The sequence below is a fragment of the Panulirus ornatus genome, chromosome 12 (genome assembly GCF_036320965.1).
Source record: "Panulirus ornatus isolate Po-2019 chromosome 12, ASM3632096v1, whole genome shotgun sequence".
Classification (NCBI taxonomy): Eukaryota; Metazoa; Arthropoda; class Malacostraca; order Decapoda; family Palinuridae; genus Panulirus; species Panulirus ornatus.
The window spans coordinates 24,793,907-24,820,064 of NC_092235.1; the positions used below are offsets into that span (position 1 = coordinate 24,793,907).

General features: G+C 40.0%; 1 protein-coding gene across 1 annotated transcript in view; it reads right to left on the reverse strand.

Moving 5' to 3' along the window:
- Positions 1 to 1,215: 1,215 nt before the first annotated feature.
- Positions 1,216 to 26,158, reverse strand: part of LOC139751883 (uncharacterized) — a 43,795-nt gene continuing 18,852 nt past the window's right edge. Inside the window, exons 10-16 of the mRNA XM_071667541.1 lie at positions 16,725 to 16,937; positions 16,126 to 16,329; positions 13,273 to 13,387; positions 12,207 to 12,607; positions 11,456 to 11,689; positions 8,915 to 8,993; positions 1,216 to 1,308 (exon numbers count right to left, since the gene is read on the reverse strand). Of these exons, the coding sequence (XP_071523642.1) occupies positions 8,925 to 8,993; positions 11,456 to 11,689; positions 12,207 to 12,607; positions 13,273 to 13,387; positions 16,126 to 16,329; positions 16,725 to 16,937 (1,236 nt within the window). The 3' untranslated portion in view covers positions 1,216 to 1,308; positions 8,915 to 8,924. The remainder of the gene's footprint in view (positions 1,309 to 8,914; positions 8,994 to 11,455; positions 11,690 to 12,206; positions 12,608 to 13,272; positions 13,388 to 16,125; positions 16,330 to 16,724; positions 16,938 to 26,158) is intronic.

Below are 26,158 nucleotides of genomic sequence, written 5' to 3' on the forward strand. Positions count from 1 at the left end.
AGACACGCACATATACATACCTATACATCTCAAGGTTTACATATATACACAGACATATACATATATACATAATTTATACTGTTTGTCCTTATTCATTCCCGCCACACATGAAATGACAACCCCCCTCCCCCCCGCATGTGCGCGAGGTAGCCCTAGGGAAAGACAACAAAGGCCACATTCGTTCACACTCAGTCTCTAGCTGTCACGTATAATGCACCAAAACCACAGCTCCCTTTCCACATCCAGGCCCCACAAAACTTTCCATGGTTTACCCCAGATGCTTCACATGCCCTGGGGCCCCACCTCTTGAACTAAAATGCTCTCTGCTATCATACATCCTCTTGAATGTATGTATGCTGTTTGCATTAACTATTTCCTCAGTCATTCTGTTCCATTCAGCTACCACTCTTATACTCTTATTTCTTTAGATCTTTATTTACTGTGTCCCATTTGCTATATCACTACATCTTTCATCAATGAAATATCCACTGTCCACTATGTCAATCTCTTTAAAAAACTTAAAAGATGTAATCAGGTCACCCCTCACTTCTTCCAAGATTGGAAAATTTAAGGACACCAGCCTTACCATTTAGCTTAGCTCTTTTATTCTGGTACCATAATTGTTCCCCTCCATTGAACATTACCAGTGAGTTCTTCGTGCTTCTTTAGGTGTGGTGAACAAACCTGAGAATCATATTTTAGTTTTGGCCTTATGTAGGATATCAATAGCCATGTCATTATTGTTGGGGTTAAAATTTCTTCCACTGTGAAAACACTTGCATTTGCTATTGTTTCTCCAACATCCACCACAATTTTTCCTTCTGAATCCCTTAGCTGTTCACTAACTGACAACTGGCTCCAGTTTGAATTTATGGAAACATTTTGAATTTTCAGCTGCCTTGTCCACAACATTCTCTTGAGAGATTCTTTGTTCCTTTTCTTATCCTGCTATGCTTATTTTGTGCTCTCATACCTTGCATATGCTAGTTGTCTATATTTTCACCACTGCACATCCTGTGGCTTCTTTGTTTATGACATCTTTTAATAAAGCATTCCTTCCCCTTAATGTTCATTCTGCATTTGAGGCTTCACATGCCCATGCCTATACTCCATTATAAACTTCACATAACCCCTCAACAAAACACCTTATTCTCTCATATATTGGATGTCCCACATTTTGATATTTGTTTAGGATAATTCAATTATAATTCAATGTTGAACTGTACTTGTAAAACTTTATTGATATAGCAAAACAATGAATATATCTTTTTGTTTCAGGGAACCAGATGAGGTGTGAAGACCATTATCCTGCAAAGAAAGGACTGATGTAAATATTAATGATGAATGAATATTTGTAATAATACTCACGCAACACTCCCAGACACTGAGGCCCACCCTCACTCTTGCACTTATGACATTTCATGTACATCTTTCTTTCATTCTATTCGCCATTTCCCGCATTAGCAAGGTAGCTTTAAGAACAGAGGACTGGGCCTTTGAGGGAATATCCTCACCTGACCCCCTTCTCTGTTCCTTCTTTTGGAAAATTAAAAAAAAATGAGAGGGAAGGATTTCCAGCCCCCCGCTCCCTTCCCTTTTAGTCGCCTTCTACGACACGCAGGGAATACGTGGGAAGTATTCTTTCTCCCCTATTCCCAGGGATATATATATACATATATATTATACCATATATATACATATATAATACATATATAATATATATATACATTTTTTTTTTTTTTTTTTTTTTTTTTATACTTTGTCGCTGTCTCCCGCGTCTGCGAGGTAGCGCAAGGAAACAGACGAAAGAAATGGCCCAACCCCCCCCATACACATGTACATACACATGTCCACACACGTGTATACATACCTACACAGCTTTCCATGGTCCACCCCAGACGCCTCACATGCCTTGATTCACTCCACTGACAGCACGTCAACCCCTGTATACCACATCGCTCCAATTCACTCTATTCCTTGCCCTCCTTACACCCTCCTGCATGTTCAGGCCCCGATCACACAAAATCTTTTTCACTCCATCTTTCCACCACCAATTTGGTCTCCCTCTTCTCCTCGTTCCCTCCACCTCCGACACATATATCCTCTTGGTCAATCTTTCCTCACTCATTCTCTCCATGTGCCCAAACCATTTCAAAACACCCTCTTCTGCTCTCTCAACCACGCTCTTTTTATTTCCACACATCTCTCTTACCCTTACGTTACTTACTCGATCAAACCACCTCACACCACACATTGTCCTCAAACATCTCATTTCCAGCACATCCATCCTCCTGCGCACAACTCTATCCATAGCCCACGCCTCGCAACCATACAACATTGTTGGAACCACTATTCCTTCAAACATACCCATTTTTGCTTTCCGAGATAATGTTCTCGACTTCCACACATTTTTCAAGGCTCCCAAAATTTTCGCCCCCTCCCCCACCCTATGATCCACTTCCGCTTCCATGGTTCCATCCGCTGACAGATCCAATATATATACATATATATTATATGTATATTATATTATATTGTTGGAACCACTATTCCTTCAAACATAGCCATTTTTGCTTTCGGAGATAATGTTCTCGACTTCCACACATTCTTCAAGGCTCCCAGGATTTTCGCCCCCTTCCCCACCCTATGATTCACTTCCGCTTCCATGGTTCCATCCGCTGCCAGATCCACTCCCAGATATCTAAAACACTTCACTTCCTCCAGTTTTTCTCCATTCAAACTCACCTCCCAATTGACTTGACCCTCAACCCTACTGTACCTAATAACCTTGCTCTTATTCACATTTACACTTAACTTTCTTCTTTCACACACTTTACCAAACTCAGTCACCAGCTTCTGCAGTTTCTCACATGAATCAGCCACCAGCGCTGTATCATCAGCAAACAACAACTGACTCACTTCCCGAGCTCTCTCATCCCCAACAGACTTCATACTTGCCGCTCTTAACAAAACTCTTGCATTCACCTCCCTAACAACCCCATCCATAAACAAATTCAACCATGGAGACATCACACACCCCTGCCGCAAACCTACATTCACTGAGAACCAATCACTTTCCTCTCTTCCTACACGTACACATCCCTTTCATCCTCGATAAAAACTTTTCACTGCTTCTAACAACTTGCCTCCCACACCATATATTCTTAATACCTTCCACAGAGCATCTCTATCAACTCTATCATATGCCTTCTCCAGAAAAATAAATGCTATATACAAATCCATTTGCTTTTCTAAGTATTTCTCACATACATTCTTCAAAGCAAACACCTGATCCACACATCCTTTACCACTTCTGAAGAGGGTGGAAGTTGAGAATGTTATAATGGAAAGCAAAAAAATGGGTATGTTTGAAGGAATAGTGGTTCCAACAATGTTATATGGTTGCGAGGCATGGGCTAGAGTTGTGCCGAGGAGGATGGATGTGCTGGTTATGAGATGCTTGAGGATAATGTGTGGTGTGAGGAGGTTTGATCGAGTAAGTAATGAAAGGGTAAGAGAGATGTGTGGAAATAAAAAGAGCGTGGTTGAGAGAGCAGAAGAGGGTGTTTTGAAATGATTTGGGCACATGGAGAGAATGAGTGAGGAAAGATTGACCAAGAGGATATATGTGTCGGAGGTGGAGGGAACGAGAAGTGGGAGACCAAATTGGAGGTGGAAAGATGGAGTGAAAAAGATTTTGAGTGATCGGGGCCTGAACATGCAGGAGGGTGAAAGGCGGGCAAGGAATAGAGTGAATTGGATCGACGTGGTATACCGGGGTCAATGTGCTGTCAATGGATTGAATCAGGGCATGTGAAGCATCTGGGGTAAACCATGGAAAGTTCTGTGGGGCCTGAATGTGGAAAGGGAGCTGTGGTTTCGGGCATTATTGCATGACAGCTAGAGACTGAGTGTGAATGAATGGGGCCTTTGTTGTCTTTTCCTAGCGCTACCTCGTACACATGAGGGGGGGGAGGGGGATGTTATTCCATGAGTGGCGAGGTGGCGATGGGAATTAATAAAGGCAGACTGTGAATTGTGTACATTTGTATATATGTATGTGTCTGTGTGTGTATATATATGTGTACATTGAGATGTATGGATATGTGTATTTGCGTTTGTGGACGTATATGTATATACATGTGTAGGGGGGTGGGTTGGGCCATTTCTTTCGTCTGTTTCCTTGCGCTACCTCGCAAACTCGGAGACCGACAAGGCAAAATAAAAATAATAAAATAAAAATATTATTTGTTTATTTTATTCATTATACTTTGTTGCTGTCTCCCATGTCAGCGAGGCAGCGCAAGGAAAAAGACGAAAGAGTGGCCCAACCCACCCACATACACATGTATATACAGACCTTTACATTTCAACGTATACATATATATACACATGTACATAATTCATACTTGCTGCATTTATTCATTCCCATCACCACCCCACCACACATGAAATGACAACCCCCTCCCCCCGCACGCACGCGAGGTAGCGCTAGGAAAAGACAACAAAGGCCACATTTGTTCACAGTCTCTAGCTGTCATGTATAATGCACCAAAACCACAGCTCCCTTTCCACATCCAGGCCCCACAAAACTTTCCATGGTTTACCCCAGACACTTCACATGCCCTGGTGATTTCAATCCATTGACAGCACATCAACACTGGTATACCACATCGTTCTAATTCACTCTATTCCTTGCACGCCTTTCACCCTCCTGCACGCTCAGGCCCCGATCACTCAAAATCTTTTTCACTCCACCTTTCCACCTCCAATTTGGTCTCCCACTTCTCATTCCTTCCACCTCTGACATATATATCCTCTTTGTCAATCTTTCCTCACTCATTCCTCCATGTGACCAAACCATTTCAAAACACCCTCTTCTGCTCTCTCATCCACACTCTTTTTTATTACCAAACATCTCTCTAACCCTTTCATTACTTACTCGGTCAAACCACCTCACACCACATATTGTCCTCAAGCATCTCATTTCCAGCACATCCATCCTCCTCGGCACAACTGTAGCCTATGCCTCGCAACCATATAACATTGTTGGAACCCCTATTCCTTCAAACACACCCATTTTTTGCTTTCCATTATAACATTCTCAACTTCCACACATTTTTCAATGCTCCCTAGTATACTTAAAGAGACTTATTCCCCTATAAATGCTACATACATCATCTGCACCTTATTTGAATAAAGGAACAAAAATAGCTTTCACCCAATCTTCAGTTTCCTTGCCAAATTACTAAATATAAAATGCATCCACTCTATCACGCTTTCTCCTCCATACTTTAGTATTTCAGCAGTAATCCTGTCCACACCAGCTGCCTTTCCTACCTTCAGCTTAATTATTGCCTTTCTTACCTCCCTCTTTGCTATAAGCCCCTGCACTTGAATTCTCTTCCTTCCTTCCTCCATACCCATGCATCTAATAACTGCTGCCTCCCCTTCTCACTCATTCATCAGTTCTTCAAAATACTCTTTCCATCTTCCTTTCACATCCTCATTTTGATTCAGCAATGCCCGCCCCCTCCTTACTTTTCACATCAACATTTCCTCTCTTACAACCACCTCTTTTTATTCCTTTTTCACCTTCCAGTATAATTTCTTTTCTTCTTTCAAACTATTCGCCATTTCCCGCATTAGCGAGGTAGCGTTAAGAACAGTGGACTGGGCCTTTGAGGGAATACCCTCACCTGGCCCAATTCTCTGTTCCTTCTTTTGGAAAATTAAAAAAAAAACGAGAGGGGAGGATTTCTTATTATCCCAAAACTTTTCACTTAACTTCCAAAATCTTAATGTACTATTTCTTTGCTTCCCTCTATTAGCTTCTTAGCATTCCGGTTACATATTTTGTATTCTTCCCTCCTTTGCTGAATTTCCCACTGGTACATTTCTATTAAACAATCTTCCATACACCTTTTTCTTTTCCACAGAGATTAGAAATGCTGTGGAAGAGAAGAAAAAGAGAAGGCAATAATGAAGCTGAAGGTAAGAAAGGCACCTAGAGTTGATGGGATTAGGATGAGAATTAGGGAGAGGAGGTATGGTGTAAGGAAGAATGTAGAAGTAAAATTACATGTTGGCAAGCGAGAAGATGAATCAGGAAAAATATTTCTCTACAGTTTTTAAACACCTCATTCACACAAGCCTGCATTCCTACATTCACGCACTTCATCTGTCTCAGTTACCTTTCACATTCCTCCTTGTATTTTTCCTGATTAATCTTCTTGCTTTCCAACACATAATTTTACTTTTCCATTCTTCCTTACACCATACCTCCACTTCTCCCTAATCCTCTCACAACTCTAGCACCCAGCACAGCCTTTCTCAATCTTTCATCCACTGCCACATAATCAATCAAAGCCTTTTGTTCTCTTCCATCATTTCTCATCCACATATATTGCTGAAAATAGTTATTTGCTAGGAATAAACCCCCCTCAGCACAAATATCCATAATATAGCTTCCCTTCTCATTTCCTCCAGGCACTCCCCATTTACCAACTACCTCACCAATTCCATCACTTCCCACTCGTGCATTCATATCACCTAATACTACCACGTTTCTCATTGTCAAAACCATTTACAGTCATTCAAATTCCACTAGAAAAGCTTCATTTCATCCTTTCATATGTCAGTGTTTGTGTTTACTTAGAAGCATAACAGAGTAGTATAGAAGAGCTTGTAAATGTTTTTATATGTTGTTTTGTGTTAACCATATTTTCATATTGACCATAAATTTTCATTACATTTCTTTGTATATGTTCATATGTGATAAATGGATAAAAGATCACATATGCATTTGTGTTTTACTCAATGAACCATCCAATCCCCCACATAGTTGAGCATGTTAAAGCATCCCTCTATCTGGACCACGTCCACTATACTGTTGAGACGTGTACCCAAACACATTCAGGTGGTGGCCAGACCTTCCCCTCTTATAAATATGTTTTGCCTGGCAGGCATGTGACAGAGCAAATGTCATAAGTCTGAATTCAATAGACTATTTATCTACCTCTGATGCCTGTTCACTTCAGGAACTTCCATGAATGGGGTGGCCATGGCAAAAGTTTCCTCTTAACCCTGTTTTTACATGCTTCCCTTGCATACACTATTCCCTGCATTTTTCCACCACTTCTCTCTCTCAAGTACTCTTCCACTCCCTCACATTACTGGTGGTCTTTCTCTTACACCAATCTCCTTGTAAGCTCCTCATCATGTATTCTTCCCACATGCCCAAACCCCCTCAAGTATTGTTTCACACTCTTATCACTCCAAGATACATTCTCTTTGTATACACTGGGGAAGAACAAAGATTCAATAGAGGTAGTGAATATGTGTGGATTAGGAATTTTTGAATTTGATATACTTTGTGAACAAGTGCGTTTTATCAAGCATAAATGCATTGGGAGAAACATTTTGTTAGGCTTTGACAGAAATATTTCATGTACCTATCTAGCTATATATGTCTCTGATGTCAGTTCCCCTTCAGAACTCCCTTAAGAGGGGTAGTGACAGCAAAAGAGTCTCCCAAGTGTTGAACTCCAGTGCTGCTCCTTAGCCTTTAATGCCTCATCCTTAACAGGCCACTGGCAGAGAGCAACTCTAGCACATTGTTTTCAGAGGCTCCTACCTAATGATCTTACTAACTACTACCTTATGTGTCTCCCTAATATTGCAACCTACTACTACAATCTAATGCTCCCACTTAATATGCCTACCTACTACTACCACCTAAAGCTCCTGTCTAATATTCCTATCTTAATTCTATCGATTGCTCCCACCATTTTGCTAAAAGGCAGGCTGTAGTCAAGTGCTCACTGCAGGAAAATGTGAAGTTGTGAAGAATGAGTTGTGCTATTTGTGACAAGGAGAGATTGTATTTTTGTGGGTAGAATACTAGCAGTCCATGTGTACATGAGGCTGAAAGGAAAGACACCTGCCAGGGTCAAGGGAGAGCAACTTGACAATCACTGAAGTGCTCGATCACTATGCAGCCAACACTAAACCTCCAAATACTCATGCAGGTAGTACCAGTAATATACCTCCCTGGTTAGTGGCTGCCTACCAACTACTAGCTACATGTCTACTATGCTATATGAATGTATGGGATGTGCAAAAAGTTATTACTGCATTCTTTCCCACATGGGAATAAGGCATGTGTGAGAAAGAAGGGTAAGTGTACCCTATGAAGGTGTGACCATGGCTGGTTAGTGTGTTTATGGATGGGATGAAGGATGAAAATGCAGGGTCACTGAGCAGATGGGTCTTCAGTTAGCTTGTAGGCATAAGAGGCAAGACAGTTCACTTTGCAAATGAAACAGCTCTGACAGCACTTGGAGAAAGATAAAATAAAAGACTGGTGCCTGTTTCACAGTTAGTTAAAAGTAGCAAATTTAATTGAGTAAACATAAGGCAATGAAGTTGGGAGAGAGCGATTTGAGTCCCAGGTTGAAATGGGGAGGACATGGAATACAAGGAAGGCTTTAGATACCTAGAGTGGACATGGCTGTGCTTATTGTTGAAGTAGGGGGTTAAGGTTCCGAGTGCAATACAGTCAGTTTCAAAGGGCAATGACTAGTATGTCTGCAGGTACAGTGTATTGACAATTTTGTATGGATGAGAGTATCAGGACCTTGAACATAAAAAGGAAGGAAGGGTCAATGTGCAGGAAATAAAATGCTAAAGGCTGATGATGTAGCATGAGGCAGGTTGGCCATGCAAAAGGCGAGTGCAGTCTGACTAACAGGGCCAACTAGGATGTGCTGGTGACATGATATCTATATGTGGCTCATAGCTGTGCCAGTTACTTAATGGGACAGGAAACAGCAGCATGTATCTTGTACATATGTAGGAATAAAATGATTAAGAAAGGCTGCAATTCATGAAAAAGATGCTGGAATACTTGACTGACCTGTGAGGAGTTAAACATCTGGACCACAATCAACAAATGATGCCAACATTTCTTCCAAGCTGGGGCCACCATTTGATTCCTGTAAGAGTTAAATGTAATACTTGTATTCTTTTTACCTGGGCTTTTCTACCAGCCATATTTTCAACTTTGACGTTAAACCTTGCCTCTGCAATTTTTTTCTTGGAAAAATTTATTACAGATGTGAACATTTTACATATAAGTAATCACAAAATATTTTGAAAATATATTTTAGAAAACATTCCAAAAAGGCTGTCAGTATTAATCTTGATATATATCTGGAAAACAAAACTTTTTGTTTTTACAAAATATGATAAACTTACTAATGTTTGACTATAAAAGAGAAATTAAAATTCTTATATGTAAGGAACATGCACACAAAAGTATTAAAATACCACAAAGAAATAAAACTTCAAATGTACCCACCTTTGTCTTGACAATGATTTTGACACTTAGAAGCTTATTCAACCATCTCCTATGCAAAGACTTACTTCACTTACAATGGTTCCATTAACTGCCATGTCCACTACCTGGTACATAAAAGAACTCCATTTCCAGTCTTCCTAATTTAAGCTTACACCAAAACCATCCTTTCTCATCCACCAGCTGTACTTATTTTACTTACCTTGCTGGATGAGGAAAATTCCTATAGTAAAACTCTGTAAAAAAAACATATATATATAGAATAGGAAATAAACACATTGCTCTTGATACAATTCACCAAGTAAGCACTAAAACTTCTGAAACTAATAACCATGCTTACATTGGGGGCTTCTCCAAAACAGACTGTGGTTAGAATGGGACAGCCTGTTATCCAGAGTATGAATGCACAAAATAAAATACCTGAGCTAGTGGCATGGAGTGTGAATTTGTCGAAAAATTTCTTCCTACACTTTCTCCACCAACAGGGCAATGGTATTATCATATGCAACCCTTTGGGTGTTATGTAAGCATTACAAGGACAGAAGCTTTACCCTCAGTATAAAGTACAAGAAACAATGTGTCTAAGCTGCAACTGATGATGATTACAAAACAGAACTCATGTGGAGCCCCAGAAAGAGATGTGCAACTAAACTATGGCATCATTTAAAGGACTGCATAAAAAAACTTTTATGCTTAAATCACTTCAGAATCTACACAATAAAACTATTACATGAAAGATTAAAGAATTTTTCAATCAGACATATGGCAGGATGGCGATGGGAATGAATAAAGGCAGACAGTATGAATTATGTACATGTGTATATATGTATATGTCTGTGTGCATATATATATATGTATACGTTGAGATGTATAGGTATGTATATTTGCGTGTGTGGACGTGTATGTATATACATGTGTATGTGCATGGGTTGGGCCATTCTTTCGTCTGTTTCCTTCCACTACCTCGCTAAAGCGGGAGACAGCAACAAAGCAAAATAAATAAATATTCAAAGAAACAACTGTTAGCAGAAAATGCAAAAGGTACAATTTGACTGGGTGGTATCCTAACTGCTACAACATACTTGTTGGAAATATATTTGGCAAACATCAGCTACTAGGTTGACTTTGTATTGTTTATAATAAGCATTATCAGCAATACGCCAGAGTGGAATGAGAAAATTTTAGCTCTAATAAAATAAAAAAAAGAAAGCATTTTGAATACCTACTGATCTCTGCATGAATACCTATCACTCTCTGGTACACTCGAAAGCAAACACACCTTGTTCTCCATTCACAAACACTAAATGGACTGCTCTATGGGCTAGAATATTTACAAATAAATGAAAAATAAAAGGAATAGCAGACTTGGGTACATGAAAAGTATGTGGAAGATTAAGATCTGTCTAGGCAAAGATGGTTCTATTTGAAGCAATAATAGTTCAAACTGTTGTACAGATGTGTCTTGGGCCTTCAATGGGAAAGAAAGGAAGAGGGTGGATACGAAATACCCGAGGAAAATATATGGTGAGGAAGGCTGATCATATACAGTGATAGTAAGTGCAGCCTAACTGAGAATGCTGAGCAAGGTGTGTTGATCTATTTAATTGGTACTGTGGTAAAATTCCTCTGTGAGGGAACTTCATCTTGCTTGACTCACCTAGTATACCATCAATACATTAGCTGGGGGCATGATAAATTTTCCAAAGCATGGCTAAAAATCCTTTCCCATATCCTGCAACAATGACTCACGATTGAGAGAACCTTACAGTAAATCAGGAGCTGTACACCCATATACTGTGATATACTGTGGGCTATATGACAAGAAGCTCAAAGACAGCCAAAAATTTGGGAGGGTTAAAAGGCACTTAAGGTGAACTAGTGTCACAAGAGGGCCTGAGGATTCTGGAGGGTAAATGGTGCACAATGAATAGAACAAATTGGAATAAGTATATGGCTAGGTGCATGCTATTAATGGGCTACCTCACTAAGGCAAGAGAAGTGGCTGGGTACCCAAAAATAGATATTTAAACAACAGCACCTACATTTTTCTGACAACAACATCATGCTGTCTGGCCGAGAAGGAATATGACCTAAACTTACCTCATTCTCTTTCTTTGCCTTCTTACAAGACAATTCATTTTTTTCTTCAGCAGTTCTTTTGACTTGGGTGGTCAAACCTCTTTTTTGTTCCTTTGTCTTCTCACAAGACAATTCATTTTTTTCTTCAGTAATTATTTTGACTGGGGTGGTCAAACCTCTTTGCCTCTTTTTTCTATGTTCATTACCACTTGCATGATGTAACTTGACTTCTTCGTCTCTTTCACGAGCATGAAACTAAAATTTCAAAACTGCTTTAGTTGACATACGAATGACAATACACACCATTAAAACTGCAACTGATAATACTGAACTCATTGTGACCCATGGTTCTTTTAATGTGCTGATTAATTCATAATGAATATAATTTCACTTTACCACATATAATGCAGTGAACCTAAATATATTAAACTCTTGGTGAATGAAGTAAATATATCTTACACAATTTTTATACATGTAGCATCAGGAACTGAGACTTAAAAAAATAATTTTATTCCTGTTCCTTTATGTGGTAACAAAGGAGGGAAGAATTTCTAGCCCCCTACTCCTGCCCCTTTAAGTAATCTTCTACAACATGCTTGAGATACATGAGCAGTTTTATTCTTTATATATAAAGTATGGATGTCATAAAGTCCTTAAAACAAGCATAAGTAATATGTATATAAATGCCTATTTGGGGGCAAATCAGTGATAACATGTCCACTAAGAATGGGTGTCATAATGTCCCCATCCCCCCAAGCATGTTTGTTTTTACCTGGTTGCTGTCTTCCGTGATCTCTTCCTCATCCTTCTCTAATATAGTTCCAGTTTCTCTTTGCTGTTTCTCTTTTTCTCCTTCTTGCTCTTCCTCCTGCTTCTCCTCCTCTTCCTCATGCTCTTCTTCCCCTCCCTCCTGCTTCTCCTTCTCTTCCTCCCCTCCCTCCTGCTTCTTCTCTTCCTCCCCTCCCTCCTGCTTCTCCTCCTCTTCCTCTTGCTCTTCCTCCACTTCTTTCTCAAGTTCATGCTCCCCTTTTTCATTTTCCTCACCTCTCTCTTCTTCCTCTTCATCGATTTCTTTCCCATTCATTACATTCATTTCATCTTCCTTCCTTGTTAGTATTGCTTGAATTCTTTCTTCCTGTGTTGCATCTATTAATTCATTGTTACTCCCTCCATCTATAACAGTAAAAATATTCAAGTTAACCATAAAATCAATAACTTACAAACAAGCAAAAAATGATAAAAACAACATGGAATAAAGATGTAAGCGCTCATTATTTCTCAGGTCACTGACATTCACCTTCAAGTTACCTCAATGTAATTACCTATTGGGACTATAAGAAGAAGGACTTTTACACTTGTGAGACTCTATTGAACACTCTCTGTCATATAAACTTCAAAGATTTATGTAGTGGTATGCAAAATTTTAGTTTTTAATACTAAATCTAAATGAGCTGTCACAGGAGAGGCGTCTCCATTCCCTATCTCACTTGTGCACGCAAAGTGCTTCCACCTTACAAAATCACCAATGACTTCCCATGCAACCTTTTTGAAGTATCTCTTTCAAAAGTGTCCCTTTCCATTTGAAACTATTTATTTATTTATTTTATTTACTTATAAAATTAATAAATATCATAAAAGGAATACCTATATCTCTGAAAGCAATCTTCCTCTTGCATTTACTTTCAGCACCCTGACCCATCACAATTCAATGAATTGACTTTTTTCTGAGATCCCTGATAAAAACTGTCATCACAAGTGCCTTTCAGGAGCTTATATATCATTCGTAATCAATATCTTGATAAAAAGCAACAATCATTACTAAAGGTGAATATTCTTACCATTGTCATTATTGAACTGTGCTCTCTGTCTCTGGACTCGTGTAACTATGCAGATCTGTGGGTTTGCAATAATGAAGCTCAAATTCCCTAACGCTGCCTGGCATGCTGACACTACCTGTGTTAAGGAAGCAATTATTTATTCATAACAACTACTTCCTAACCTTTAACAATATCATTATTTTCTCTTAACTCATATGAATCAACCTTTAACAATATCATTATTTTCTCTTAACTCATATGAATCATTTCTAAGTAACAATCTAATATCATCTCCATGTGATATCAGCATCCACTCAATGAAGATCTTGAGAAAATACTGAATTACAGTAACCTCCCATGGTCGACTACCTTCCGTTTCATTTTCACTGCCTTTTTTAATGCCACTGACACTGCCCTTCACAAGATTTTTACTTTATTTTGCTCTGACAGTGGTATCCAGGTTTTCCAGCAGTTCTAGTCTAGGAGTTAATGGTTTTATGTATATGATATGGCTCTAGTTGCACACACCTAAGAAAATCTCTAAAAGCCGGTGAATTTCTTTTTGGAATGCATGTAAATGAAGAACATTAGGTTTTGCAGTGGTGAGAGACAAAGTCTGAATGATGAAAGACCTGGAGAAAGTGAAGACTTCATGAATATGGAAGTGGACACGGCAGCATATGGAACCACGGAAAGTGAAATAAGTCACAGAAGGGGGTTTAAGGTCCCAGGTGTGTCAAGAAGCATCTAAATGGAAAGTTTAGCGTCTTTAAGGCCAAAAAATGAATATTTTTGAAGGTGCAATAGTCCTGACAGCATTATATGGAGGCGAGACCTGGACAATGAATATGATAGAAAGAGATTGGAAGTACATAAGTAGTCTGAGAGGGCTCATCATGTTGTACTGATAAAGTTCATGCATATAAAGAGCAAGGGTAAGGAGGTCTACATAGGGGATCTTTTAAAAGTGGAGTGAGCAAGGAGCAGCACCTACCTACATGTATGTATTTTGCCAAAAGGCAAGGCTTAGTCCCTTGTCTGATGAATAATGATGTTTTAGCTAATACACTCGTTATGTAAGAAAGTGGAGCAGAGATTTTAAAAGAAAGTTCACAGTGGCATATGAACCAAAGTCTGAGGAAAGGGGCATTCTATTGGAGTACAAGGAATGGTATTGGCTTTAAACTATCTTAATGATGGTTTCAAACACAGACAGAAAGAAGGAAAGTTCAGTCAGGCATTCTGTAAATGACATAAAGAGTAATACAGTATGATCAGAAGTAGACAAAGAAACAAAAATGGGCAGAATAGATCCTGATGGAACTTTACAAAAAAGAAATTTGAGCAAATAAGTCATGGAATGATTAACAACAGCTCACCAGTAAATGAAAATGAATATAAAAAAAACTATAAGATTTAAGATTGATCATATACAACATGAATTCATGGTGCAAATCAATGTTACAGCAATATCAAGCCAAATGAGTGGTATGGTAATGAGAAATTTCACAAAAATATTGAATACATAAGAAGCAAAATTCAATATTCCTGTGTTGTATGATTAATACTAAACAAATGGGAATAAACAAGTTAGAAAGAATTCAGAAACACCTGACAAGGAAAACTAATGGTCTGGAACATACGAACTACCATGAGAGGCTGAAAGACTCAATCTTTATGGCCTGGAAAGAAGAAGGTAAGATACACAGTAATATATGCATGGCAGGAAACTAAGGGCATCAAGAATAATTTATCACTTCTGTATGAACCATAGCTAGGACGACATAAAATTATCAAGTTAGCAAATATACCCGGAATCATGCCAAAAAGATATCATACCAAATTTACACAAGTCAATGAACATTGGGTATTCTTTAATATAAAACCAAGAAAATAAATAAAGGAAAACCAGATATACAATTGAGGTTCATCTTTAATGACTCTTGGACTGAATATTATGTAAGGCTCTTGGTGGAGGTGAGAAACATTATCATTCATCAATCAAATCGTGGTAAGTGCTGAATGTCAGCTCTGCCTTTCTTGTCAATGGTACTTAAAAGTAGGTACAGAACTCCAACTTACTTCTGATGAATGGATCTTTTGAATCAGTCATTCGTCATCCATCCTCTCCACATATTCCAACCATTTTAGCACACTTTGGTCAGCTCTCTCAACCCGAATGTGCTATCATACCTCTTTCCTACTGTCATTCCTTCCTTGATCAACCCAACTCAAACCATATACTATAATATCCTCATGCATTTATTTGAAAGTTTATCCTATTCCTTTCTTTTGCATTCAAGGCCCAAGCCTGACATCCATAGAAAATTGCTGGGAACACTATGCCTTCAAAAATATCCATCTTTGCTCTGGCGCACACTAACCTCTCCTTCAATGCGCTCCTTTATACACCCAAGACATTAGCCCCCTCCTCCATCCTATAACTCACTTCACCTGACATGGTTCAATCAAAATGACATTTCCAGTCCTGGGCACCTACCTCTCCCTTTTCTAGGCCCTCTCCATTCAAACTTAAACTATTTTGTTTCATTTCCCTCCTTACCTAGTTAATTTTAGTCACATTCATTCTCAAATTTCTCCTTTCACACTCTCCCAAATTCTGAAGGTTCCCAATGGAGCCAATGCCATTAGCAAACAGTAAATGATTTGCCTCCAATGCTCTGCTACTCCCAGCAAACCAAAGCTCTGCCCCTTTCTCTATGAACCTTTCATTTACCTTCCTCATTAACCAGTCTGTTAAAAAGATTAAACCACCATGGGCACATCACATACTTGAAGCAGACCCATTTTCACCATGAACCACTTACTTTCCTCCCATCCTACTCGCATGGAGATAATATTTCATACACTCACCAGTATATCAGGGTCATGAAGTCCACTTTGAAGCAAATGCATTATCATTGTATATGCCGGTGGAAATGCTGAGTGTGGATGAGTCACTACACTGGCTAAAGTTTTATACAATTCTGCTCTGGTTCTTCCATCCATGTATATGTCTGGTAATCTGGCTGCCCCTATTACAGTTGAAGTCACATTCATTAAACTCGTCTGAATTAACTGAGAAAAACAAAGGATAAAAATGAGCATTTAGTGATTGGGATCTTTAAGTTCCATTTGGAATATGGATGTCTAAAATGGCCTCTAAACATAAGTAAGACTAGAGTTTGTAATATACATAGTCTAAAGCAGAAAAAATATTGGTTTAGCACTTTAGTTCAATTACTACTATTCATGCTTCCACAAAAACCTATGAATGCACATCCCAATCTACTTATGTTACCCTGTTTTATTATCCAAATATGACACTTTGTAGTCCCTACCTTATCTTCCAACTATTGTCAATTACCAGAAATACATATCAATTATCTAACAAAGTACTGGAACAGGCATCTGGAGTAAGAGCTCACTTCATGGCATATTACTTAGTTGCCCATCATAAGAATAAAACTTACCTGCTGGGATTTTTCTGTCAAGGAATGTGTAGCATAAGTAAACAAGGTTTTGACCAAACTTAAAGCAACTCTTGCTGCACAAGAAAAGTATTCCGGACAATGTGTGGGCCTTGTTTGACTGCTGGAAACTTTACCGATCCCAGCACCAGTATAGTCCTTCTTGCTTCTCTTTTTCTGATTGGAGTTGGAAGAGAGTCTCTCATCTTGTTTGTTCTATAAAGTCAGAACAATCAGATGAATTAATACATGTCTGTGTTTTGTAAATTCAAAGACAAGTTTCAATGCCATATGATAGTTGCAAACCCTTTACAATATGTAACTAAGGAAATAAACTTTGAATACTAAAGAATAATTGACTTAACCAAGGATTATGAGAGTTATCATAAACTACAAAGGTAGGCATATGTGCATGTTATTTTTTATGGTTGTTAACACAACTTCAACCACTACCAATGAAAAGAATTTGTCTCCTTTCCCACTGGCTATTCTTTTCTGTACATGGAATGACACTGTACATCAGTCTGCAATTTATGCTCAAACTACAAAATATTCTTCAAAGACTGCTTGGGCTAACATAATCTATTGTGGTATGCGCTATATTTAGCAATTCCTTTTACAATCTGAATGCGACATTTGTTAATACTTTGATTTACTTTTTTATTTTTTTATTATACTTTGTCGCTGTCTCCCGCGTTTGCAAGGTAGCGCAAGGAAACAGACGAAAGAAATGGCCCAACCTCCCCCCCATACACATGTATATACATACGTCCACACACGCAAATATACATACCTACACAGCTTTCCATGGTTTACCCCAGACACTTCACATGCCTTGATTCAATCCACTGACAGCACGTCAACCCCTGTATACCACATCGCTCCAATTCACTCTATTCCTTGCCCTCCTTTCACCCTCCTGCATGTTCAGGCCCCGATCACACAAAATCTTTTTCACTCCATCTTTCCACCTCCAATTTGGTCTCCCTCTTCTCCTCGTTCCCTCCACCTCCGACACATATATCCTCTTGGTCAATCTTTCCTCACTCATTCTCTCCATGTGCCCAAACCACTTCAAAACACCCTCTTCTGCTCTCTCAACCACGCTCTTTTTATTTCCACACATCTCTCTTACCCTTACATTACTCACTCGATCAAACCACCTCACACCACACATTGTCCACACCACACATTGTCCTCAAACATCTCATTTCCAGCACATCCATCCTCCTGCACACAACTCTATCCATAGCCCACGCCTCGCAACCATACAACATTGTTGGAACCACTATTCCTTCAAACATACCCATTTTTGCTTTCCGAGATAATGTTCTCGACTTCCACACATTCTTCAAGGCCCCCAGAATTTTCGCCCCCTCCCCCACCCTATGATCCACTTCCGCTTCCATGGTTCCATCCGCTGCCAGATCCACTCCCAGATATCTAAAACACTTCACTTCCTCCAGTTTTTCTCCATTCAAACTCACCTCCCAATTGACTTGACCCTCAACCCTACTGTACCTAATAACCTTGCTCTTATTCACATTTACTCTTAACTTTCTTCTTCCACACACTTTACCAAACTCAGTCACCAGCTTCTGCAGTTTCTCACATGAATCAGCCACCAGCGCTGTATCATCAGCGAACAACAACTGACTCACTTCCCAAGCTCTCTCATCCCCAACACACTTCATACTTGCCCCTCTTTCCAAAACTCTTGCATTTACCTCCCTAACAACCCCATCCATAAACAGATTAAACAACCATGGAGACATCACACACCCCTGCCGCAAACCTAATACTTTGAGTGTACTGATTTTCGGTGTGGCTTAGTGTTAATGTTATTTGTGTTGTGTGGATGTCAGGTGTGTTGGATGTGATGCTAAAAGTAGCTGGGTGGATACTCCAAAATGCAATGGATGATTTAATTGAAAATCTTTTAATGCTGTTTTGTGTGTAGTACTGAAACGGTTGTCATATTTGTCCTTCAATGAGAAACTGCAGAAACTGGTGTCTAGGTCTGGGAGTGTTAAAGGAGGAAGTTGAGAAGTACTGGGAATAAAAGTAAGGTTCTGAGATTCAGTGCGGGGGAACAACAGCTTTGTGTGATTAGTTGTTCAACCAGAGAGTGGAGAGACCCTGCAAAGTAAAGTGCTTTAGATACCCAAGGGTGGGCATGCTAACACGTGGAATGATGATAACTTAAGTGAATTGTAGGGTGGGTAAGGGAACAAATGGTTCTGAATACAATGAGTGCAAGAAAAGAGGTCACTCTTGCTGTCAGAACAGAAATGGGTATGTTTGATGGTACAATAGTCCAAATATGCTATATGGATGCAAGACATCAACCAAGAAAATGGAAGGATGGGGTCAATGAGCCTTTGAATTACTGGGAGCTGAATATGATGAAAGGCATGCACAGGACTGAGTGAAGTGGAGCAATGTGGCATAAAGAGGGGTGACTTGCTGTCAGTGGGCTACACCAAGGCACATGAAGCAGTCAGGGAAAACCACTGAAAGGTCTGTGAGGCTAAGATATGGACTGGGACCTAGAGAAAGGCCACTCTTCTGTTCCTGGCACTACTTTGCTATACAGGAAACAGCGAACTAGTACAAAAACACACTCTATTTCTGACTTTCTGCATGCAAGTATTATTATCATTATTTTTATTCATTTTTATTTTATTTATTTTGCTCTGTCGCTGTCTCCCGCGTTAGCGAGGTAGCACAAGGAAACAGACGAAAGAATGGCCCAACCCACCCACATACACATGTATATACATACACGTCCACACATGCAAATATACATACCTATACATCTCAATGTATACATTATACACACACAGACAAATACATATATACACATGTACATAATTCATACTGTCTGCCTTTATTTATTCCCACTGCCACCTTGCCACACATGAAATAACAACCCCCTACCCCCTCATGTGTGTGAGGTAGCGCTAGGAAAAACAACAAAGGCCACATTCATTCACACTCAAGTCTCTAGCTGTCATGTAATAATGCACCGAAACCACAGCTCCCTTTCCACATCCAGGCCCCACACAACTTTCCATGGTTTACCCCAGACACTTCACATGCCCTGGTTCAATCCATTGACAGCACGTCGACCCCAGTATACCACATCGTTCCAATTCACTCTATTCCTTGCACGCCTTTCACCCTCCTGCATGTTCAGGCCCCGATCACTCAAAATCTTTTTCACTCCATCTTTCCACCTCCAATTTGGTCTCCCACTTCTCCTTGTTCCCTCCACCTCTGACACATATATCCTCTTGGTCAATCTTTCCTCACTCATTCTCTCCATGTGACCAAACCATTTCAAAACACCCTCTTCTGCTCTCTCAACCACACTTTTTATTTCCACACATCTCTCTTATCCTTACATTACTTCCATTACTTGTTATTATTATCATTATTATCATTATCATTATTATTATTCATTATTTTTATTTATTTTGCTTTGTCGCTGTCTCCCGCGTTAGCGAGGAAGCACAAGGAAACAGACGAAAGAATGGCCCAACCCACCCACATGCACATGTATATACATAAACGTCCACACATGCAAATATACATACCTATACATCTCAATGTATACATATATATACACACACAGACATATACATATATACACATGTACATGATTCATACTGTCTGCCTTTATTCATTCCCATCGCCACCTCGCCACACATGGAATAACAACCCCCTCCCCCCACATGTGTGAGAAGTAGCGCTAGGAAAAGACAACAAAGGCCCCAATCGTTCACGCTCAGTCTCTAGCTGTCATGTAATAATGCACCGAAACCACAGCTCCCTTTCCACATCCAGGCCCCACACAACTTTCCATGGTTTACCCCAGACACTTCATATGCCCTGAGTCAATCCATTGACAGCACGTCGACCCCGGTATACCACATCGTTCCAATTCACTCTATTCCTTGCATGCCTTTCACCCTCCTGCATGTTCAGGCCCCAATCACTCAAAATCTTTTTCACTCAATCTTTCCACCTCCAATTTGGTCTCCCACTTCTCCTTGTTCCCTCCACCTCTGACACATATATCCTCTTGGTCAATCTTTCCTCACTCATTCTCTCCATGTGACCAAACCATTTCAAAACACCCTCTTCTGATCTTTCAACCATGCTCTTTTTATTACCACACATCTCTCTTACCCTATTATTACTTACTCGATCAAACCACCTCACACCACATACTGTCCTCAAACATCTCATTTCGAGCGCATGCACTCTCTTGCGCACAACTCTATCCATAGCCCATGCCTCGCAATCATACAACATTGTTGGAACCACTATTCCTTCTAACATACCCATTTTTGCCTTTCGAGTTAATGTTCTCGACTTCCACACATTCTTCAAGGCTCCCAGAAATTTTCACCCCCTCCCCCACCCTATGATTCACTTCCGCTTCCATGGTTCCATCCGCTGCCAAATCCACTCTCAGATATCTAAAACACTTCACTTCCTCCAGTTTTTCTCCATTTAATCTTATCTCCCAATTGACTTGACCCTCAACCCTACTGTACCTAATAACCTTGCTCTTATTCACATTTACTCTCAACTTTCTTCTTTCAAACACTTTACCAAACTCAGTCACCAGCTTCTGCAGTTTCTCACATGAATCAGCCATCAGTGCTGTATCATCAGCAAACAACAACTGACTCACTTCCTAAGCTCTCTCATCCACAACAGACTGCATACTTGCCCCTCTTTCCAAAACTCTTGAATTCACCTCACTAACAACCCCATCCATAAACAAATTAAACAACCATGGAGACATCACACATCCCTGCCGCAAACCTACATTCACTGAGAACCAATCACTTTCCTCTCTTCCTACATGTATTATTATTATTTATTCACTTATTATTTTGCTTTGTCGCTGTCTCCCGCGTTAGCGAGGTAGCGCAAGGAGACAGACGAAAGAATGGCCCAACCTACCCATATACACATGTATATACATACACATCCACACACGCAAATATACATACCTATACATCTCAATGTACACATATATATACACACACAGACATAAACATATATACACATGTACTTAATTCATACTGTCTGCCTTTATTCATTCCCATCGCCACCTCCCCACACATGAAATAACAATCCCCTCCCCCCTCATGTGTGCGAGGTAGCGCTAGGAAAAGACAACAAAGGCCCCATTCATTCACACTCAGTCTCTAGCTGTCATGTAATAATGCACCGAAACCACAGCTCCCTTTCCATATCCAGGCCCCACAGAACTTTCCATGGTTTACCCCAGACGCTTCGCATGCCCTGGTTCAATCCACTGACAGCACGTCGACCCTGGTATACCACATCGTTCCAATTCACTCCATTCCTTCCACGCCTTTCACCCTCCTGCATGTTCAGGCCCCGAAGACTCAAAATCTTTTTCACTCAATCTTTCCACCTCCAATTTGGTCTCCCACTTCTCGTTCCCTCCACCTCTGACACATATATCCTCATGGTCAATCTTTCCTCACTCATTCTCTCCATGTGACCAAACCATTTCAAAACACCCTCTTCTGCTCTCTCAAGCACACTCTTTTTATTTCCACACATCTCTCTTACCCTTACATTACTTACTCGATCAAACCACCTCACACTACATATTGTCTTCAAACATCTCATTTCCAGCACATCTACCCTCCTGCGCACAACTCTATCCATAGCCCACGCCTCGCAGCCACACAACTATTCCTTCTAACATACCCATTTTTGCTTTCCGAGACAATGTTCTCGACTTCCAAACATTCTTCAAAGCTCCCAGAATTTTCACCCCCTCCCCCACCCTATGATTCACTTCCGCTTCCATGGTTCCATCCGCTGCCAGATCCACTCCCAGATATCTAAAACACTTTACTTCCTCCAGTTTTGCTCCATTCAAACTTACCTCCCAGTTGACTTGACCCTCAACCCTACTGTACCTAATAACCTTGCTCTTATTCACATTTACTCTTAACTTTCTTCTTTCACACACTTTACCAAACTCAGTCACCAGCTTCTGCAGTTTCTCACATGAATCAGCCACCAGCGCTGTATCATCAGTGAACAACAACTAACTCACTTCCCAAGCTCTCGCATCCACAACAGACTGCATACTTGCCCCTCTTTCCAAAACTCTTGCATTCACCTCCCTAACAACCCCATCCATAAACAAATTAAACAACCATGGAGACATCACACACCCCTGCCGCAAACCTACATTCACTGAGAACCAATCACTTTCCTCTCTTCCTACACATACACATGCCTTACATCCTTGATAAAAACTTTTCACTGCTTCTAACAACTTGCCTCCCTTAATATCTTCCACAGAGGATCTCTATTAACTCTATCATATGCATTCTCCAGATCCATAAATGCTACATACAAATCCATTTGCTTTTCTAAGTATTTCTCACATACATTCTTCAAAGCAAACACCTGATCCACACATCCTCTACCACTTCTGAAACCACACTGCTCTTCCCCAATCTGATGCTCTGTACAAGCCTTCAACCTCTCAATCAATACCCTCCCATATAATTTACCAGGAATACTCAACAAACTTATACCTCTGTAATTTGAGCACTCACTCTTATCCCCTTTGCCTTTGTACAATGGCACTATGCACGCATGCTGCCAATCCTCAGGCACCTCACCATGAATCATACATACACTAAATAACCTTACCAACCAATCAACAATACAGTCACCCCCTTTTTTAATAAATTCCACTGCAATACCATCCAAACCTGCTGCCTTGCTGGCTTTCATCTTCCGCAAAGCTTTTACTACCTCTTCTCTGTTTACCAAATCATTTTCCCTAACCCTCTCACTTTGCACACCACCTCGACCAAAACACCCTATATCTGCCACTCTATCATCAAACACATTCAACAAAACTTCAAAATACTCACTCCATCTCCTTCTCACATCACCACTACTTGTTATCACCTCCCCATTAGACCCCTTCACTGAAGTTCCCATTTGCTCCCTTGTCTTACGCACTTTATTTACCTCCTTCTAAAACATCTTTTTATTCTCCCTAAAATTTAATGATACTCTCTCACCCCAATTTGCCCTCTTTTTCACCTCTTGCACCTTTCTCTTGACCTCCTGCCTCTTTCATTTATACATCTCCCACTCATTTGCATTTTCTCCCTGCAAAAATCGTCCATATGCCTCTCTCTTCTCTTTCACTAATAATCTTACTTCTTCATCCCACCACTCACTACCTTTTAGAATCAACCTACCTCCCACACTTCTCCTGCCACAAGCATCTTTTGCGCAAGCCATCACTGCTTCCCTAAATACATCCCATTCCTCCCCCACTCCCCTTACCTCCTTTGTTCTCACCTTTTTCCATTCTGTACTCAGTCTCCTTCCCAAGCTCACTTACTCTCACCACTCTCTTCACTCCAACATTCTCTCTTCTTTTCTGAAAACCCCTGCAAATCTTCACCTTCGCCTCCACAAGATAATGATCAGACATCCCTCCAGTTGCATCTCTCAGCACATTAACATCCAAAAGTCTCTCTTTCGCGCGCCTATCAATTAACACGTAATCCAATAACACTGTCTCCCATGTTAGCGAGGTAGCGCAAGGAAACAGACGAAAGAATGGCCCAACACACCCACATACACATGTATATACATACACGTCCGCACACGCATATATACATACCTATACATCTCAACATATACATACATACATACATATATATATGCCTCTCATTATTTTTTTTTATTTTTTTATTTTTTTTTTTTCCAAAAGAAGGAACAGAGAAGGGGGCCAGGTGAGGATATTCCCTCAAAGGCCCAGTTCTCTGTTCTTAACGCTACCTCGCTAAAGCGGGAAATGGCGAATAGTTTGAAAGAAAGAAAAGATATATATATATATATGGTGACTGAGTTTAGTAAAATGTGTGAAAGAAGAAAGTTGAGAGTAAATGTGAATAAGAGCAAGGTTATTAGGTACAGTAGGGTTGAGGGACATGTCAACTGGGAGGTAAGTTTGAATGGAGAAAAAAATGGAGGAAGTGAAGGGTTTTAGATATCTGGGAGTGGATTTGGCAGCAGATGGAACCATGGAAGCGGAAGTGAATCATAGGGTGGGGGAGGGGGCAAAAGCTCTGGGAGTGTTGAAAAATGTGTGTAAGATGAGAATGTTATCTTGGAAAGCAAAAATGGTGGTTTGAAGGAATGGTGTTTCCAACAATGTTATATGGTTGCGAGATGTGGGCTATAGATAGAGCTGTGCGGAGGAGGGTGGATGTGCTGGAAATGAGATGTTTGAGGACAATATGTAGTGTAAGGTGGTTTGATCGAGTAAGTAATGATAGGGTAAAAAGAGATGTGTGGTTAAAAAAGAGTGTGGTTGAGAGAGCAGAAGAGGGTGTTTTGAAATGGTTTGGTCACATGGAGAGAATGAGTGAGGAAAGATTGACAAGGAGGATATATGTGTCAGAGGTGGAGGGAACAAGAAGTGGGAGACCAAATTGGAGGTGGAAAGATGGAGAGAAAAAGATTCTGAGTGATCGGAGCCTAAACATGCAGGAGGGTGAAAGGCGTGCACGAAATAAGAGGGAATTGGAACGATGTGGTATACCGGGGTCGACGTGCTGTCAATGGATTGAACCTGGGCATGTGCAGCGTCTGGGGTAAACCATGGAAAGATTTGTGGGGCCTGGATGTGGAAAGGGAGCTGTGGTTTCGGTGCATTATACATGATAGCTAGACTGAGTGTGAACGAATGTGGCCTTTATTGTCTTTTCCTGGCACTACCTCGTGTGCATGAATGGGGAGGGGGTTTTCATTTCATGTATGGCAGGGTGGCGATGGGAATGAATAAGGGCCGACAGTATGAATTATGTGTATGTGTATATATGTATATGTCTGTGTGTGTATATATATGTATATGTTGAGATGTATAGGTATGTATATGTACATGTGGTTGTATATGTATATACATGTGTATGTGGGTGGGTTGGGCCATTCTTTCGTCTGTTTCCTTGCACTACCTCGCTAACACGGGAGACAGCAACAAAGTATAATAATAATAATCTCATTTTTGAATATGTATGCCTTCCTGCTTTAAATGTATGATATAGATATATTCATTACGTAATTAAGAATTCAGTTATACATATACAATACAGTGTTACCATCCTCAGAAAGAAACATCTCTTCCAATACCACATGCAATATGAAACTAAATATAGTACTCCAAACATGGCTAAATATTTCAATTTTCACTTGCAAGTACCTTTTACCAAAAGAATATCCTTGATAATGCAAATAACTCAGTACATGAGTCGAGAATACATTATTGTTTGAAAATATGAACTTAATAGTAACTTGTGATGCTGATTATATTACATACATCAATTTGCTGCACTACT